Here is an 18,883-nt window from a genome sequence, read left to right on the forward strand (position 1 = left end):
AGTTTCCGCAGTTTTATTAAACAGATATATTTTCAACTTAAAATGGATTGGTGTACGCTTCTTTTTTCATGCAGTAATTAGCATACTTTTTGATCTTAAGAGTTCCAGTCTCTGAAATGACATGAAAAAAAAATCACGTATGCACAACTCAGACGTGAGAAGCACTGACATTTCCTAGACCCTGTGGGCGGTTCTCTGGCGTCGCCGGAGAAGGTTGTTTTGGAGGCAGGAACTCTTGATAAAGTTGTTTGGGAGGATGCCTCTAGCAGTGTCAAGGGCCCATCTCCTTTTACATTTGAAGAGAAGCGCGTAAAACTCCCGGAGGAGCTATCTCGCTTCAGGAGGGCACGAGTCGACCGGACAAAGGCGGGAACGCTAGCGGCCGCGCGGGGTTTGGGGCTGCGGGTGGCCGGCGCCGCTCGCGGGCCTCCGGCTTGGAGGCCCTGAGGTCGGCCTCGCTCCGGGCTCGGTGCCCGGGCGCGGGTGCGAGCCCCCAACTTCGGGCCAATCAGCGCGCGGCGTCCCGGCGCCCGCAGCGCCCCGACCCGCGCCCCCTGCGCCCCCGCGGCAGCAATGGCAGCGGCAGCGGCTCCGGGCCGAGCCAGACCCGGGACGAGGAGGGGCTGAGCCGCGGGGGATCCTGGAATCGGCGGGGAGGTGGGGATTCTGGGAGGAAAACTCCATTTCCTCCTTCCCCGTCGGCCTCTCCCCTCCACCCCGGCACCCCAAATTTCGATGTGTCGCCTCCCGGGCGTAGAGGGTCAGTGCTGAGGAGGCGGCGGCCGCCGCGCGGCCAGGAAAATGCTGGGCATGTACGTGCCGGACAGGTTCTCCCTGAAGTCGTCCCGCGTGCAGGACGGGATGGGGCTCTACACGGCCCGCAGAGTGAGAAAGGTGGGTGACCAGGGGGCGGCCTGCGCGTCCCTGCTTTTCCCGCCCGCCGCAGGGCCGGGGGCACACCGAGCGCTTCTCCACGCTGGCCCCGCGCCCGGGCCGGCCCAAGCGTCGGGCGGGAGGGCAGGGGGCCCAGCGGGGCGCGGCGGGGTGGCCTCTGCTCGCCGCGCCTCCCTCAGCGGGCCGCGCCACGTAGGTGTCGGCGGGGCGCGCTCCGCTGCCCGCTGGTCCAGGGGCGGAACTGTCGGCGGCCTCCCTGCGGCGAGATGTCCTTTCCTCTCGCCTGCAGGAAGTGGGTCCGGAGGGAGCCTCCCTCTTCCTCGGTGCCGGCTGTGAGCTGCGCTTTGGCGTTTGTTAGGCGCGCGTGGGCGGGTGTGTGCGCCCGCACGCGCGCCGCCGTCGCCTTCCTCCTTGAGGAGGAATTGGTGTGAGCAGAGGCTGCGGTGGGGAGGGGGAGGCCGAGAGCACCACTCCAGGCAGGCCTTTGCATCCCCGTGAGGTGCCCTCCCAGAACGCCTTAGGTGGTACTGGGAGGTGCCAACCAGATAGATCATCTTTGAATTTGTGATCTTTTTTTCTCTGCTTATTTATTTTTCCACTTTTCTCTGACTTTGGACCTCGCCTTGCAGAAATTTAGAGACCTGTGATCAGGGCAAGCACATTTCCCATCTAGGAAAGGCCTGGAAATGTGGAAGGCCAAGGAAGGGAGGTTCCTGGAACATTCCAGATCTTGGATTTGAAGGTTTCCCGATAGAATCCTGTAATGTGTTATGGACATGTTGCAGAGGTGAAATCCCGAACCACCAAGGCGGCGTTGATGCACCCCAGGGAGTGGAGCCAAGATTCACTGGGCAATAGTTTGTGCTAGGGCCTGTACTTGGTAGCTAACCCCAGAGGCACTCCCTAGAGATCAGCTTCAATCGTCCTGTGAGAAAACAAAGTGTAGCGTTTCCGTTCCTCCTGAGTTAGGCTTGGACCCATGACTTCTGAATCTGATGCTAAGATTCTTCCTGGAATTTGTTATCTCTTGTGGAACAATGGACATTGTGAACCCCATCGCTGCCATCTTTGGGGCCTCTGCTGACCCCCTTGGTTAGTAAGTAGTTTGAAAAATGGAGGTTTGGGCACGAACAGGCTTGTTCTGGTCAGTTATGCTAGCTGAAGGTTCGGAGGATGCACCCAGAGACCAGGATACCTTTCATCTTCTGCGCCACCCACTTTCCCCCAGCCTCTGGCCTAAAGTGCAGGTAGAGGGTTAGACAGCGCTACCAAATCTGCATAAAGGACTCCATTGACAGCATCATCCAGAACAAAACTGGAAAACATAAACACTTTTCCAAATGGGAGTTTGGGAGAATGTGCACATTGTGAAAAACTGAAATAAACATTTTCTCTGAATTAGAGGTGTATGGAATAGATGTTGCCAAATGGTACAATCAACATTATTCCATAGCTAAATGTAGCAATTATCTAATGACCTCTATAGAAAATTGAAATTCTGCTTTTAATTCATTGCTAGGGGATTTGAAAAATTCCCAAATGGACTTCTCTGTTGGCATAAGTATAATCACCTGAAAAACTAACCACATTTCTTAAAAATCATTTAATGCTGTGAATGTAATCTGCAAGCACATCTACAAAGATCAGAATTGTTAATTTCCATTTTATGTTATTATTTGAATTTTTGCAAACAACTGGCCAGTATATTTTCTTTTGATATTTTTATTTCAAGTTTTCTTTTTCATGTATTTGATTACTTGGAAGTACTTAATTTTGGGGCATTGAATGAACAACTTCCTAAATCAAATGTTATTGAAGCATTTTAATATTGCAATGATGTACACCTATTTTAGTGTAATGTATAGTATATAAAATATTACTATTTATTGAAATATTTAGTATGTAAATATTTTGGAGATTTTCATTCAGATCACATCTAAATTTATATTACTGAAAGAGGAGAATCTAGATGATTCAGTTTTTGGCTGGATTTACTTGGTAGATCTAGGTATCATTTGCATATACATACATGTAAGGTATGCCATATTGGAAACTGGTGTGCTCACTTGTAGGCTATGTTGGTGAAAGAACATCAGAAGTTGCCAACATCTAAGTATCTGATGGAAATAGGACACCACACTGAGCAATATTGATGAAAGGAGTTACTTTACTGTGGGGCTTAAAGTCTTGTTGGGAAAATGTTAAATAAATAATTAATTATATAAGAAATGCCAGAGTATATGTTATACAAATGGATTGATTTTACCAGGCACTGTAGATATTAGATTGCAGAGTTAGTAAGTTTTCATCTGTCAGAGAGACAGAGAAATAGTGCTCTTACAGTTTGACTAGTGTTGTGAGGTTGTGTTAGCTGAGTACTGCAGGAGCTGAGAAAAGGGAGACCTCATACCTGTCCAGGAAAGTAAGTCATCAAGGTGTTGGCGGAACCACAGAAGGCTTTATTGGAGGCGGCAGCTTTTATAATGGTTACTTTTAATAAGGTCTTGATCGTTGAGGACTTTTACTTCAGAAGTATTATTTTATTGAAGTCTTGTATTAACCTGATGAGTAGGGTTTGTGTTAACCAATTTCTGATGATAACATGGCAAAGAAACGATGGCTGGGGTGATACAGACTGAGTGGAAGATGGGTGATTTTAGTTTCAGTGATCCTACCAGGTGTTGTGATCTTTGTTTGGATGTGGTTGACTGGTTTTTAGGTATAATTGTTGGAAACAAATTTGAAGCAGTCTTTGAAGGGCCAGACTTGGTGATAGACCAAGAAGTTGCTTCTACATTTCCACTGAAGCACCCTCGGACAGAGGAGCCAGGGGCAGCCTTGGACCTTCCTAAACACATTTTGAAGTTTGAGTTTGCTGTTTACTTAACACTTGCACAAGTTGTCTGATTTTACCATATAACAATATTAAGCTGTTAATTATTATCCCCAATTTACAGATAACAAACTCGCTCAGTTATTACTTCTAGCCAGAATTTTGGCAGATTGCCTTATGCTGACTTTGAAAAATGTTTCTCTCCTTTTTAATCGACTCTTCATTAATGTGCTAAAACCTAACCTGATCTTCTGATATGTGCTTGTACTTCAAAAGGTCATCGAAAAATAGAATGAAAAAAATTGACATCTTTGCATAGTTTTTTATCATATGTATTTTTCATGGACTTTTTAAAGACTCCTTTATATAGTTCTTTTCCTTTTTATCTATACGCGAAGTGCTTTAACTTGCATACCCTGCACATAGCAGAGCTATTTCATAACTGGGTTGGGATTTTTAAAAAGAGCTGGACTAAAATGAAAACTGAAGAAAAGCAACAAGGAAATAACTTACAAATGAAATAAAATATTTCTACTGGATTTCTGGCCCCCTAATTCCAGTAAAAAAACACTGAAAAATATTGCAAAGATCCAGGTTTTCTTAAGATACGCACACACCAGTGACACAGCTGGGATAATTTGCTTCCTGGCTTTCTTCCTCCCGCCTCTGTGTTTTTCTGTTTGTCTGCATGAATACTACTGTATCTCCCACTATGCTTTGCCTTTTTCATGAACAGATGCAACTTGCTAGTTCACACTTTGAAGATAAAGATCTTGTCCACAGCTGCTTTTTAGAGAAAAGTTATTGACAGCTTTGGGTTATTAGTTTTCTGTTGCTCCTGTAACAAATTATCACAAATTTAGTGGCTTAAAACAGCATAAATGTGTTATCTTATGGTTTTGGGGGTCCAAAGTCTACAAAGTGGGAGTGGCTTGTTCCTTTAGGAGTTCTAGGGGAGCATCTACTTCCTTACCTGTTTGCAGTTCTCAGGGGGCTGTTGGAATTCCTTGGCTCCTGATCTCCCATCCTTTTACCCCTGCTTCTGTTGTAACATTTCCTTATCTGACTCTGACCTTTTCCTGCTCTTACAAAGACCATTGTGATTAGATTGGGCTTGCCAGATAATCTCCCCACATCAAGATTTTTGACATAATTACATCTGTTGAGTGCCTTTTACAGTGTAAGGATGGCTGGCACCTCGGCTCACGCCGGCACCCGGGGTTCTAGTCCCGGTTGGGGCGCCGGATTCTTTCCCGGTTGCCCCTCTTCCAGGCCAGCTCTCTGCTATGGCCCGGGAGTGCAGTGGAGGATGGCCCAAGTCCTTAGGCCCTGCACCCGCATGGGAGACCAGGAGAGGCGCCTGGCTCCTGCCGCAGCACGCCGACCAGGGTGGCCATTGGAGGGTGAACCAACGGCAAAGGAAGACCTTTCTCTCTGTCTCTCTCTCTCTCACTGTCCACTCTGCTTGTCAAAAAAAAAAAAATAAAAAAAATAAATAAATAAAATAAATAAAATAAAAAAAATTCAGTGTAAGGAAATAGAGATTCTGGAAGTTTAGGATGCGGACATCTTTTGGTGGGCCGTTCCTCAGTTTATCAGAGCTCAGATGACCTGGGACATTTTCCAATGGCCAGCTGAGGTGAGTCTTCCCCATGTGCTGGTCCTGATAAAATTTACCTGTTGCCAGTGTGCTAAACTGATGAGGATTCTGTCCAGTTGGCAGTATTGCTTATGGCACAGGTCCATATCACTAGTCTTAATGCAATGAAAGGTTCCATCAGAAAGAGAAAGAGAAAGTGTGTACAGGGGGCACCAGGAGAGAGAAGAGTAGATTCTGATGCTGTTCTGAACGATACTGTTTAAAAGAACTTCAGATGTAATCTCATTGGCATATCAGCATTGCACAGGGGAGGACATCGAAGCCCAGGGATCTTCAGGACACCTTGTACTCATCATACCTGCCTCCTAGATGGCCAGACCTTTTATAATCCCAGCTCCCTCCTTTCAGCCCAAAGCACACACTTTGATTCTCATTGAGGAATTTGTATCCAAGACATTTGGTGAAGTCAAAAAATCTCAGATAAAAATTTAAAGCAGAGTTTGTAAAAATACAATAAGATAAAAAAGGAACAAATTGTACAGGTTAGAAAACATATGAGAAAGAAAAAAAAAACAAAAAAGCAAAGTAAATAAAACCATGCAGAGGAAAAAACACCATGCATAAATGTTAATAGGAGACCTTTGTCTCCTATTAACATTAAAGGAATATTAAAGGAAGACCTTTGTCTCTAGCTCTCTCACTGTCTGCCTGTAAAAAGAAATGTTAATAGGAGAAGACTAGATTAGTGGAATATGGGGCTTTGTTGGATCAGTTTGGAAGGTGACTCTCCTGAAGAAACAATAGATTCTTATCCTAGGGCTAAAATTCTGCCAGTGGCTGTTTGCTTACATTTCCTGGTGACTGATGATAACTAATCTGGAGACTATAATCAGAGGAACATTAATCTCCCATGTCTGCCATCCACTTATCTCTTTATGTTCACACATTCACACTTCACCCAGTGTTTCAATGTGGCTTTGGGTTTCCTGGTGTTACTACAGGTTTAAAACAATATATATATATATAACTAATCTGATTAATGCTTTCACAGAAACTTTATATTTTTTTTTATAATGATAGCTATCATTCATTAGCTTAACAAATATTTAGAGAGCAATTGCTGTTCTTAGGCATTGGTGGAAGGGCTAGTGATCCTGTACTCAGTGTGCATTTAAGCCCTGCAACAAAGACACAGGTGGCTGTTATGTTGTTATTCTTGTTCTATAGATGCAGAACAGATGTTGAGGAAGGCTATACCAGTGATGAGTAGATTAATCAGCATTTGAACTGAGGTCATTCCACATAGAATTTGAGCATCCCTAATCTGAAAATCCAGAATTCAAAGTGCTCCAAAATGTGTAGCTTTGTCAGTGCTGACATGATGTTACAAGTAGAAAATTCCACACTTGACTTCATGCGATGGGTCATAGTCAAAACACAGGTGTGCCAAATATATCGTATAAAATTACCTTTAGGCCATTTGTAAAAGGTGTATATGAAATATGAATGAATTTAATATTGAAATGCGACTCTTATCTCCAAGATACCTTATTATGTATATGCAGATATTCCAAAATTATAAAAAAATCCAAAATTCTTTTGGTTCCAAGCATTTCAGATAAGAGATACTCAACATTTATCTCTTTCAATAAAATAGTTTTTTCTATGACTGCAAAAATGCTGTATCCACAAGTACAAACACACACACTTTTCAAAAATTATTACAAAATAAGAAAAAACTCATTGTATCATCTAGCATTTCTTTTTTTTTTTTTAAGATTTATTTTGAAAGGCAGAGAGAGAGAGAGAGATTTTTCCATATGCTAGTTCACTCCCCAAATGACTGCAATGGCCAGGTCCAGGCCAGGTGGAAACCAGGAGGCAGGAATTCCTTCCTCGTCTCCCACATGTGTGGCTGGAGCCCAAGTACTTGAGCCATCTGCTGCTGCCTTTCAGGCACATTAGCAAGGGAACTGGATAGGGAACAGCTAGGACTCAAACTAGTGCCTTGAAATGGGATACCAGCATCTTAGGTGGTGGCTTAGCCAGCTTTACCATAATGCTGACCTCCGTGATCTAGAATTTCTCGTTCAACAACATCTTGTTGAAATTTCCATAAATCATCTGCTTTAGGTCTGTTATTTTTAGTGATGGAATATATTCTTTGCCATGCATGTGCCATAGTTTTCATTGATTCATGTGTTGTTTTACACAGTTGTTCAACAAATATGCCAAGACCTGCATTAGCCACTTTTGGGTTTGGAAGGTAGATCTTCTGATTCTTTTGGAGTTTGAATTCTAGTGAGAGGAGAAAGAAACAATAAATGTAGGGGCCGGCGCTGTGGCACAGTGGGTTAACACCCTGGCCTGCAGCGCTGGCATCCCATATGGGTGCTGGTTCGAGACCCGGCTGCTGCACTTCCAGTCCAGCTCTGCTATGGCCTGGGAAAGCAGTAGAAGATGGCCCAAGTCCTTGAGCCCCTGCACCCATGTGGGAGACCCGGAAGAAGCTCCTGGCTCCTGGCTTCGGATTGGCACAGCTCTGGCTGTTGCGGCCAATTGGGGAATGAACCATCGGATTGAAAATTTCTCTCTCTCTATCTCTTTCTCTCTCTCTCTGCCTTTCCTCTCTCTGTGTAACTCTGACTTTCAGATAGATAGATAAATCTTTAAAAGAAAAGAAACAATAAGTGTAGAAAAATTTTATTCTATATTAAAATGTAGTAAGTGCTGTGGAAATACAGTAGAGGTAGATATGTTTGACTTGGTGGAGCAGGTGGATATGTGGGAGAAATTCTATCTTGGGTGGCTCTGTTAATCCTCACCAAATTGGTAAGTTATGAGCAGTCACGTAAAGGGTGCCAGGAAGTTAGCCAAACATATTTCTGGGGAAGAGCACTCCAGCCTGGGGAGCAGCTTGAACAAAGTCTTGAGGTAGGAGTTTGCCTGTTGTGTTCCAAAACAAGTAGTCCAGTGTGGCTGGAATGGAGTGAGTGAAGAGGCAAGGATAGAGGAAGAGGGCAGAGAGTGGCCAAAGGGAAAAGTGGTAGAAGGAGAGCCACTTTCTTTGGGTCTTTGAGGTCCTTGTCAAGACTTTGACTTTTTCTTTGAGCAAAATGGGGAGCCACAAGGATTACTCTCTGGAGAACAAGACTTGTTAGGATTCTATTGCTGTTTAATCCACGTGGGAGATGATGTGGCTTTGATGAACATGGTGGCACAGTGGCCAGAGGTAACTGGAATATGCTGATGGCATTGCCTAGGGAGTGTGAAAGAAAAGGAAGGATCAAGGATAATTCCAGGTTTTAGCCTGAGGAATTAGAAGGTTTGGATCCACCAGCTGAGATGGGGAAGATTGTGCATGGAGCAGGTTTGAAGATGCGGAGTTCAGTGTGAAGGTATATTGTCTTTGGAGATGTCTACTAGCACAACAAGGGGTATGTCAAAGAGGCAGGGAATGATAGTCACATACTTGAAATTCCTCCTTCTCATCCTGTCATTGTCCTGTATTTTACTTTGTACAGTTTTAACCTTACAGTGCATTTACAGCATTTTTCTTTTGGACCACAGTTATATTTTAGAGCAATGAAAAATAAGACAAATGTCTTTACTATTTATCTTTTTTAAAAAATTAAAAATACTTGTTCAAAGGCAGAGTTAGAGAGAGAGAAAGAGAGAGAGAGAGAGATGGATGGAGATCTTCTGTCTAGTGGTTCACTCCCCAGATAGTTGCAATAGCCAGGGTTGGGCCAGGCCAAAGCCAGGAGCCAGGAACTCAATTTGAGTCTCTCATGTGGCTGGCAGGGTCCCAGGCACTTGGGCCATTTTCCATTGCTTTCCCACTTGGCATTGGCAGAGAGCTGGATAGGAAATGGAGCAACTCAGACTCCCACTAGTCCTCATATGGGATGCTAGCATCACAGGAAGTGGCTTACCCAGCTATGCCACATCACTGCCCCCCCCCCCAATTTTTTTTGAGTTCTTCATTTATTTCATTTGAATTAGGTTTCTCCCTGGTATCACGTCCCTTCTGACTTTTTTTTGTGTACAGGTCTGTTGGCAGTGGGTTTTCTCAGCTTTTGCTGGTCTTCCCCCATGCTCAGGTCCTTCCTCTGCAGTAGAGGGGAATAGTGTTGCTGTTGGTGCTTGGTAGGCTGATGGTGAGTTTGTGGTGAGAACGGTCCCTGTTGTCTTGTTCTGGCCTCACTCATGTTGGCATTATCTGCATCCTGCTCCATTTCCAGAGGGAAGCCAAAGTTTGTGTTCATGAGTGGCTGGTATTTTGTGGGAGAGCCTTCCTGTCACAGGCTCCCAGTGGAAGGAGTCTTTCTGTGTCTGAGACCTAAGTGACTGGGTCAGCACTGTTTCATGTGCTTCTTCCCATAGCAGTAGGTTGGGGTGGCATGACTTGCTGCTTTATCTTGTTTGTTTGCAGTGGCTAAAGGCTTTCTCCTTATGTGACACTAAGGTCGGGGTGGTGTCGCTCCCCGTCTTCGTGGAGGAACGACACAGGACCCTGCGCTGTTCTTTTGTCTGCTTGGCCCTCCCCGGGTTTGCTGCTGGTTCTTCCCGGGTTGGCTGCTGTCCCTTCCACCTCCGTGGAAGGGCGGTTCCCCCTGGCCACTTTCCCCACTTCCGCAGGGGAGTGGCACACCGCCGGCCGGCTCTCTCGGGGGCTGCACAGGTGTTCCTTCAGATAGATATTCCCCTTAGATGTTCCTGGTGCATGTTGTCTCTCTCCTCCTTTATAGTCCTCTTCCGCCAATCCCAACTCTGCTACCCACACGCCGAGTACGCTGCTCTCCTCCAATCAGAAGCAGGTCCTACAGTTTATTGGTTGAACTGGAGGCAGCTGCGTAGAAGCTGTTTCTCCCTTCTCAGCGCCATATTGTGGGAGAGCAGATGCATAGAATAAGTCTTAATTCCAGTAACTTAGTCTAGTCCGAGTTGCTCCCAGTTGCTCCCCACAGGGTGGAGTTGTGGGGCACAGTGCCATTCTTGCAGCAGCTATTCTCCCCCTCCTGCAGCTGCATCACTGAAAGAGTCTCTGTCCTCCTACCTGTTTCTCTGTCTCTCTCAGATTGGGAGCTCCTTAGAAAAGAGTCTGTGAGTGTCTGTGAGCTCACTGGGTCTGGGGCTTGTGGTTGTTTGACCTTTCTTGTCTGATATTCTGCCTTTGCAAGTTGTTAATACGTTAGCTGATTTCTTACCTGCGCTTAAGGTGGCTAACAGTTCTTCCTTCTGTGACCTGCCGTAGATAACCAGTTATAGGGACAAAGAGGGAGAGACTGAGACAGGCAGAAAAGGGAGAGAGATTTCCCATTTGCTGGTTCACTCTTCAAATGGTCCCAACAGCCAGGGCTGGGCCAGGCTGAAGCCAGGAGGTTTCCCATGTGGTTGCTGGGGCCCAATGACTGGGCCAACTTCTGCTGCTTTCTCAGGTGCATTAGCAGGGAGCTGGATTGGAAGTGGAGCAGTTAAGACTCACTTGCACCCATATAGGATGACGGCATTGCAGGTGGCCGTTTAACTCGCTATGCTATGATTTAGTTACCCTTCTCCTTTTGTACAATCAGCTGTGTACGATTTTATTGTTTGAGAGCTAGAGCTCAACGATTTTCTCTACAAAAGCATACAGTTTCTCCATGTGTTTCCCAGTTACTTTCCTCTTTTTTCTTCCTGCCCCTCTCCCCCCATTCAGCTTTCAGAATGCACTTACCTGTCTACTTTTCTTCCTCAGAAACTTTTTGGTGTTGATGAATGGTGTGTTACTAAAAAGTAAATTCCTATGGTTTCAGCAGTTGTTATTCAGCTTAAGTTTTCCACACACCCTGTTTATTGTTGTATATAAATTGTGTGTGTATGTGTACCAGTTATATATCTTCTTCCATTTTCTGCCCTTTCTTCTCATTCACTTGTTTAGTTAGATAGATTTTTAGAGTTCTTTTTTTCATTAAATAATGTGAGTAATATTCTCTCTGGATCTGCATAGATCATCAGGTAGCTCTTCTTCCACCTGGCTGTAAAGGATTTCTTGACTGGGTAAATGATTTAAAAGATGTATCTTTTGTTTGTAGTTAGTAGATGTTTTCCCAGCATTTTGGCAGGTTCCATTGGGAGTGTGAAGTTATACTTTGTAAATAACCTCTTATTTCCACTTAGAAGATTGTAAGATCTGTCTTTAATTTTAAAAGTTGTATTTATTTTTATTTACTTGAAAGGTGCATATACACAAATATATTGAGAGAGTGAGAGAGCAAGAGCGAGAGCAAGCATGTGAGAGAGAGATCCATTGATTCACTCCCCAAATTTCCTTAACAGCCGGAGTGGGGGCTGCTGAAGCCAGGAGCCCCGAACACAAATGGGGTCTCCCACATGGGTAGCAGTGATCGAAGTATTTGAGCCATTACCTGTTGCCTCCCAGGGTGCTCATTGGTAGGAAGCTGGAATGGGAAGTAGAGTTGGGACTCTAACCTAGGCAATCTCATATGGAATGTGGGCATCCCAAGCAGCATCTAACCACAGTGCTTTATTTTTAGAGTTCAGAGTTTTACTCAAAAGTGCCAAGACTCTTATCATCTAGCTTGACCATTTAATCTACAGAAACAGATTTATCTTCAGTTTAGGAATATGTCCTTCTTTATTGTCTGTCAACTCATTTTTCTTTTACTGTTCTACTCTTTTTGTATGTGAAATCTCTTGGGCCTGTTCTCCAAATGTCTTATTTTTATTTCTCCATACTTTTCCTTTTCTTTTAATGTATTTCTAGAATTTGACTCTTAGTCCTTCCTATATTTCAGTTCATTCTCTCTCTATTATTTATTTACATATACTTGAATGAGAGAAAGAGATCTTCCATCAGCTGGTTCACTCCACAAATGCCTGCAACAGCCCAGGGCTGGGTCAGGCTAAAGCCAGGAACTAGGAGTCCCATCTGGGTTTCCCACATAGGTGGCAGGGGGCCAAGCACTTGAGCTATCATCTACTGCTTCCCAGAGTACCTTATCTTGACACTGGATTGGAAGCAGAGTAGTAGCCAGGAGCCAGAGTGTGGGCCACAAAGCCTGTTCCACCCTAAAAAATATTTAACTAGAAAGTCATGGTTTTAACACTGAAAAGAGTTTGTTGTTGTTGTTTTTGAGTGCTACAGTTGAATTACCTAGGTAATTTGGGTATTTCCTTTAATTGGAGTATTCTGTCTGCTATAGAAGTCCTATTTTATTGAGTGTGGGTCTCGTTTTTCAGACTGTTCTCCTGCTGTATGGCAGCTGGGCTACTTTGTATAGGCTGTTTCCCTTGGTTGGTTCATTGAACCAAACACATATTTAGGGAGAATCCACTGTGATGTCAGTCCTGCAAGTGGTAGAAGGCAAGAGGTCTCTATTCCATGGGTCTACCCTGGAAGATAGCCTGTCAGCTCTCTGATATCCTCCTACTTTCTTGGGCATCAGGGACTGGGGACAGTGTGGACTGTGGTCCTGCTCCCCATCTCTGCCTTTCAAATTCTTTGTGGCATACCCTAGTTTCTCATTCTTAGTCCTGGTTCCTCTGCTGCTTTCTGTTTTGTTACACACTGCACTGGAGAGGATATTTCACACTAATTCTCTGCCGTCTCCCTGTGCCTCACTTATACACATTTACCCACAGATATTGGCAGCAGTTGTTTTGCTGAAAGGAAGCAAGTAGCTTAGTGTTGGGGTGAAAGGGAAACATGCGCATCCAGGTTGCCCTTTATCCACACTCTTCCTCACAGCACCCTTTTACTCTGGTGCTTCCCATTTCATATGTATCTTATATTTTCTAAATATGCAAATGTTTATATAATAAATATGTAATATATAAATATGTAAATATGTTACATATAAATATACATATTATATAATGCATATCATAAAGAATTCTGTTATGTCTTGGGCACCACTATATTTCTTGACATTGCTGTGATTAGCTGACAATAAGGGAAACAGCTGCAATAGTAAGAACTTTAGCATTTATGTTTTGTCCCTACAACAGCAAGTTGACAGGTAGAATTCACTACCTTAGGTTCAGTGACTTAAAATGTCAAGGTGGAAGTCTTTGCAATTCTCTTGGCTTCAAGATGGCTGCTTCAGTGCCCACTGTCATACTCATATTCCAGATGTATAGAAAGAGGTAATAACGGAGGCAGAGGGCATAGTTCCCATTTGACTCAGCTTCACCTAAGAACTTTTGTAGCAGTTCCATAGAATGATTTCTGCTTGTAGGTCATTAGCTCTCATCTCCTCCAGATATTTGCAGTTTTCCACCTGGATGTATTAGTATCTTTAACAAGGTCAGTGTTCTAATACTAAGGATAATGGACATAGGGAGACTGACATTCACAGCAGGAAAAGAAGATTGGGCTTTTTTCATATTGAACATTTTAGGAATGCATTTAATATATTGTTGAAGGCCTGATTGCATTGCAAGAGCACAGACATGCATGGTATTTTAACAAAGAAACGCAATTAAATTCTAAGTGGGGACCCTAGACTCCTTCTGTGAAAAATTATCATGATTTCAAATTTAAATGATTGAAACTGCAGACTGATTCACTTAAATATCATTATTTCATCTGTATGTATGTATTTTTATTTGCTGAACAATTTCAAAGTAAATTACGCACATTATGACAATTCACCCTTTATGCCTCAGCACAAAGACATTCTCCTAAATAGCTATTAAAGCATTTTAACATCTAACAAAAGCAATCACGATTTCCTAGTGTTTGCTACCACTAGTTCATATTCACATTACTGTAGGTGCCGCCAAAATGTTTTCATAGAAACTTATTTTTGAGCCATGACCCATCAAGGACCACACATTGCCTTTGGCAATGTCCATTCAATGTCTTTTGGCGGCTTTCCCTCTGTCCTCCCCCTTTTAATAACAATGACTTGTTGAGATCAGGCAGTTGTTTATAGTGTATCTGGCATCTGAATTTATGTGCCTTTCTTCCCACCCCCAGTGCTTTATTTAGCTTGCTTCTGTATCTTTGGTATTTCTTTAATCTGGAAGTTAAATGTAAAGATTTTTGGCAAAAATACATCATGAAGTACTTACTGGTTTACTTGGTACTCCATTGTAGCAGGGGGCATATGCTGTCTCACTTTCTCACTGTTAATGAGAAACCCATACTGGGTTAAGGTGATTTTTCTATTGTACAGGTACTATTTCTCCTTCGTGATCAGTAAGTAATCTCTGGGCTCTTCCTGGTGGATATCTTTTTCACTGTTAACCTTATACTTAATGGTTTTAGCAAACATTGATAATCGTTGCCCAAATCAACTATATTAGGGATTTCAAATGGTGACTTGCTAACGCAGATAATTCTCCCTTTATGTAAGTGGAAATGGGCATTCCACTCTCTGTCATCCATTGCTACTGTCTGTCTTGACCTTTAAATAATTAATAATTTAAATTAAATAATGTTTAATGATTTTAATAATGATGGCAAATGAGTTGTTCTTTTTTAATTTTCTTTTTTTTCTTTCTGACAGTCATTATGAATTTAGGAATTTGTTAATTGTTTCAATCTGTGATGCTGTTGTTCTCTTTGATTTCCAAATTATTCCTACTTTGGCCTTGGAAACTCTTTTTAATGGAAATTTACAACTGGAAAGAATCTCAAAATCAACTAATTCAAACCCCAGAGTCTTATAGTTGAGGAAATTGAGGCTTAAGAAGTTTGAGGCATCTGTGCCCTAGCTAACAGGAGCACAAGAATTATGGTTCAAGACTCCTGAGAGTTTAGCTGGTGCTATAAGAGAGATATCTTACTTTCAACTCCTTTCTAGTAATATTAAGTGAAATAAGAGAGAATGGTCCACATTTTTGCAATCATATACTTTTTGTTTATTAAAAGTTACTGTCTAGTCCAGTGGGTAACAGATTGAATAGATTAATTATCTGTTTTGTTGAGAAGTGGTTTGAATAGAAACAAAGAAATCCCATTGTGGACTGGGTGTGGGATCAGTCTGAGAGATGAATTTGACTCTAACAGTTTGGTGTATAGTGTGGAGGTTTAATTTATCTTGAAGTCATGTTTAATTTATCCCACAAAATTTTGAAAACTTGGAATTAATTACCAATATAGAGAGATGTGATTTCACATATAAATGTGAGTTGTCAGCCTCTGAAAGTATTGCAGATACCTCTCAAAATGTGATGTTGTAGCATTTAGTTGGAATAGGGAGACTTCTCAGGTGGGCATGCCCTTTCCAGTTCTGGCCACTCTCATATATGTCATTTACATATCTACAATTGGGTTTCTGAGACTGCCCTGCCCTCTTGCCTAAATTATAATATATATATATATAAATATATATATCTTGCCTAAAATATAATATATATATATAAATTATAATATATATTGAGATGGTGACCTTTGAGATAGATGAGAGGAATTCTAGGAGGGTTCATGAGAAGGAATCATAGATTAAAGGTAATATTAGTATGCAGAAACAGCCAGAAAGGGAGAGAGCCCAAAGTTTTCCAGCTGCTAGAATGGGATCTTCAAGAGCTTTATTTCAAAAAAGGAAAGACAATGACCAGAAGTCAAGTAGAAATTTTTTAGTCTTCAAAATTGATTGAAACATATAGCCTTTTTCCTGCCATTAAGTATGAATCTCATCTTAGGCATTTAGTATACTAATGCACATATATGTAGTTTATTTGGGATGACTTATATGAGAACTTGTCAATTTCATATGACTCAACCCAAAGGAAAAATAATTACATGTATGTGGGATGTATACTCCACTTTTTCTTTTATGGGTATGCTGCCCAAGCAGTCCATTTCCAATGGAGATTCTAACCTAAATATTCTAAACTAAGTATTCTAACTTAATATGTTATAATCTTCATAGAAATGGTGAGTAAAATGCAATTGATAACTACAATTTTAAGGAAATGTCATTTGTGTAACAGACAACAGTGAACCAAGAGTTAGAGAAAGGTGTGTGGCAGGTGCTAGAATCCCTAGTGGAAATCTTCTTAGTGAGAGAGGGTCAAGTGGGTCTAAAACTAAGGATAAATTATGTTTTAAATATCTGTATTGTTTCTCACCAAGGTAGTATGGGTAAACTGAGAGTTGGCTGTTTAAATTTTTGTAGTCTTTCACCCCAGAAACTCAAGTTTTTTTGATCAAATATTATAATATACTTGCTAGTGTACTTTTGAAGGAAATCTCATCAAAGTCAGAGATGACTATACTTATAAATTTATCTCCTTTGTGTTTTTTCTTTCTTAAAAATATTTTTTTTTTAAATCAGAGTTACAGAGAAGGAGGTGGGGGTGGGAGAGAAAGAGAAAGAGAGAGAAAAAGAGAGAAAGAGAGAGAGAGAGAAAGAGAGAGAGAGAGAAAGAGAGAGAGAGAGAGAGAGATCTTTTATCTACTTGTTTACTCTCCAGATGGCTGCAGCAGCTGGGGCTGGTCCATGTGGAAGCTAGGAACCAGGTCCTTCATCTGGGTCTCCCACAGGGGTGGTGGGAATCCAAACACTTGAGACATCTTTCACTTCCCTTTTTAACCCATTAGCAGGGAGCTAGATTGGAAGTGGAGCAGCCAGGATAGGAATGAACCAGTGCCCATATGGGATGGCAGCATCACAGCTGGCAGTTTTGTCCATCCACTATGCCACATTATCAGCCCCTCTCCTATGTGGCTTTTTAAAAAATATTCATTTATTTGAAAGAGTAGTAGAAAGATGGAGGGAAAGAGGAAAGAGAGAGAGAGAGAGAGACAGAGAGAGAAATCGAAAGAGACATAGATTTCTACCATGTTAGTTCACTTCCCAAGGGGCTGCCACAGCCAGGTCTAGGCCAGGCAGAAGTCAGCAGACAGGAACTCCAGCCAGCTCTCCCACATTGGTGGCAGGAGCCTAAGCACTTTTACCATCTTCCATTGCCTTCACAGGCACATTAACAGGAATCTGGATGAGAAGCAGAGTAGCCAGCATTCAGATGTGAAATGCCCATGTCTGGGCTACAAAATCAGGCCCCTTTAGTGTTTTTATGTGGATTTTTTGTGGATTCCTGCACATTGGTGAATTCTGAAATTAATTTTTTTAAAGATTTATTTATTTATTTGAAAGAGTTACACAGAGAAAGGAGAGGCAGAGAGAGAGAGAGAGAGAGAGAGGTCTTCCATCTGATGGTTCACTCCCCAATTGGCCGCAACAACCGGAATTGTGCCAATCCAAAGCCAGGAGCCAGGAGCTTCTTCCAGGTCTCCCACGTGGGCGCAGGGACCCAAGGACTTTTGACATCCTTCACTGTCTTCCCAAGCCGCAGCAGAGAGCTGGATTGGAAGTGGAGCAGCCGGGGTCTCGAACCAGCACCCATATGGGATGCTGGCACCTCAGGCCAGGGTGTTAACCTGCTGAGCCACAGCGCCAGCCTTTGAAATTAATTTATTGGTCAAAACTAATTTTTTTAAAAAGTAAAGTAAAACAGTAGAAAACAGGGGAATACATTGTACAGAATAGGGGTAGTACTCTTTTAAGAAATTTGTATTTTAGTTTTACATGTGTGTTTCTCTGTATATGTGTGAATATGGTAGGTGGCGATGCAAAATGTATTTCTTACTAAAGACTAAAAAAAAATGAAACCTGATACTTATTAAGGTTTAAAATTTTACTCTTCCCAGGAATTGGTTTCTGTTGTTCACTGAGTAATTTGTATTTCTTAAAACACTGAAATGTTACTTCACCCCCAGTGAGGTTCATCAAAAGTTCCCCCAGGGATTTTGTTTTTGCTTCCTCCACTTCCTTGCTAACAGAAGTAAAAAAATGGTCTCAGGCAAGTTGGAGGAAGGTCCAAAAGGTAAGGGTGGCTCCGGGTCCTCTCTGCCCACATTTCTACAGACTCTGGCTGGATTAACACAACTCACTCTCTGTGTCTATGCAGTCCTTGCTTTTGTCACCTTAGAGAGAAGTGTGTCCCTTGCCCATTGAAAATGGCCTGCTAGTTCCTTGCAGGGCAGACTGAGGGGCCAACCCCTCACAGGTTCCACACTTGTGCTACTCCAGTGGGTCTCAGGTAGCCACTCACTAATATGCAGCTCCAGGGGGCTGGTGTTGTGGCTTAGCTGATTAAGCCACTGCCTGCAATGCTGGCATCCCATATGAGCACTAATTTGAGCACCAGATACTCGGCTTCTGATCCAACTCCTTGCTAATGCACCTGGAAAAGCAGTGGGAGATGATGCAAATACTTGGGCCCCTGCCTCCCACATAAGGGACCTAGTGAAGCTCCTGGTTGTTGGCTTCATCCTGCTCCAGCCCTGTCTGTTGCAGCCATTTGGGGAATAAATCAAAGTGGAAGAAAGAGCTTTCTCTTTCTCTGTCTCACTGTCTGTCTTTCTTGGTCTCTAACTTTTCCTTTAAAATAAATAAAAATCTTTTAAAAAAATTTAGCTCCCCATGTCCCACTCCCACATTGTCTGTTTGAGATTTCTCATGCAGGTGGGCTTCAAAGCAAACCCTTTGAGAGACCCTTCTGTAACATGTGCCTTCTTCACTGTTGGAAAGATTGGC

General features: G+C 42.7%; 1 protein-coding gene across 1 annotated transcript in view; it reads left to right on the top strand.

The window, feature by feature from the left end:
• Positions 1-542: 542 nt before the first annotated feature.
• Positions 543-18,883, top strand: part of PRDM5 (PR/SET domain 5) — a 256,431-nt gene continuing 238,090 nt past the window's right edge. Inside the window, 1 exon segment of the mRNA XM_070047669.1 lies at positions 543-894. Within this exon segment, the coding sequence (XP_069903770.1) occupies positions 802-894 (93 nt within the window). The 5' untranslated portion in view covers positions 543-801.

The sequence above is a fragment of the Oryctolagus cuniculus genome, chromosome 8 (assembly GCF_964237555.1).
Source record: "Oryctolagus cuniculus chromosome 8, mOryCun1.1, whole genome shotgun sequence".
In the NCBI taxonomy this organism is placed as follows: Eukaryota; Metazoa; Chordata; class Mammalia; order Lagomorpha; family Leporidae; genus Oryctolagus; species Oryctolagus cuniculus.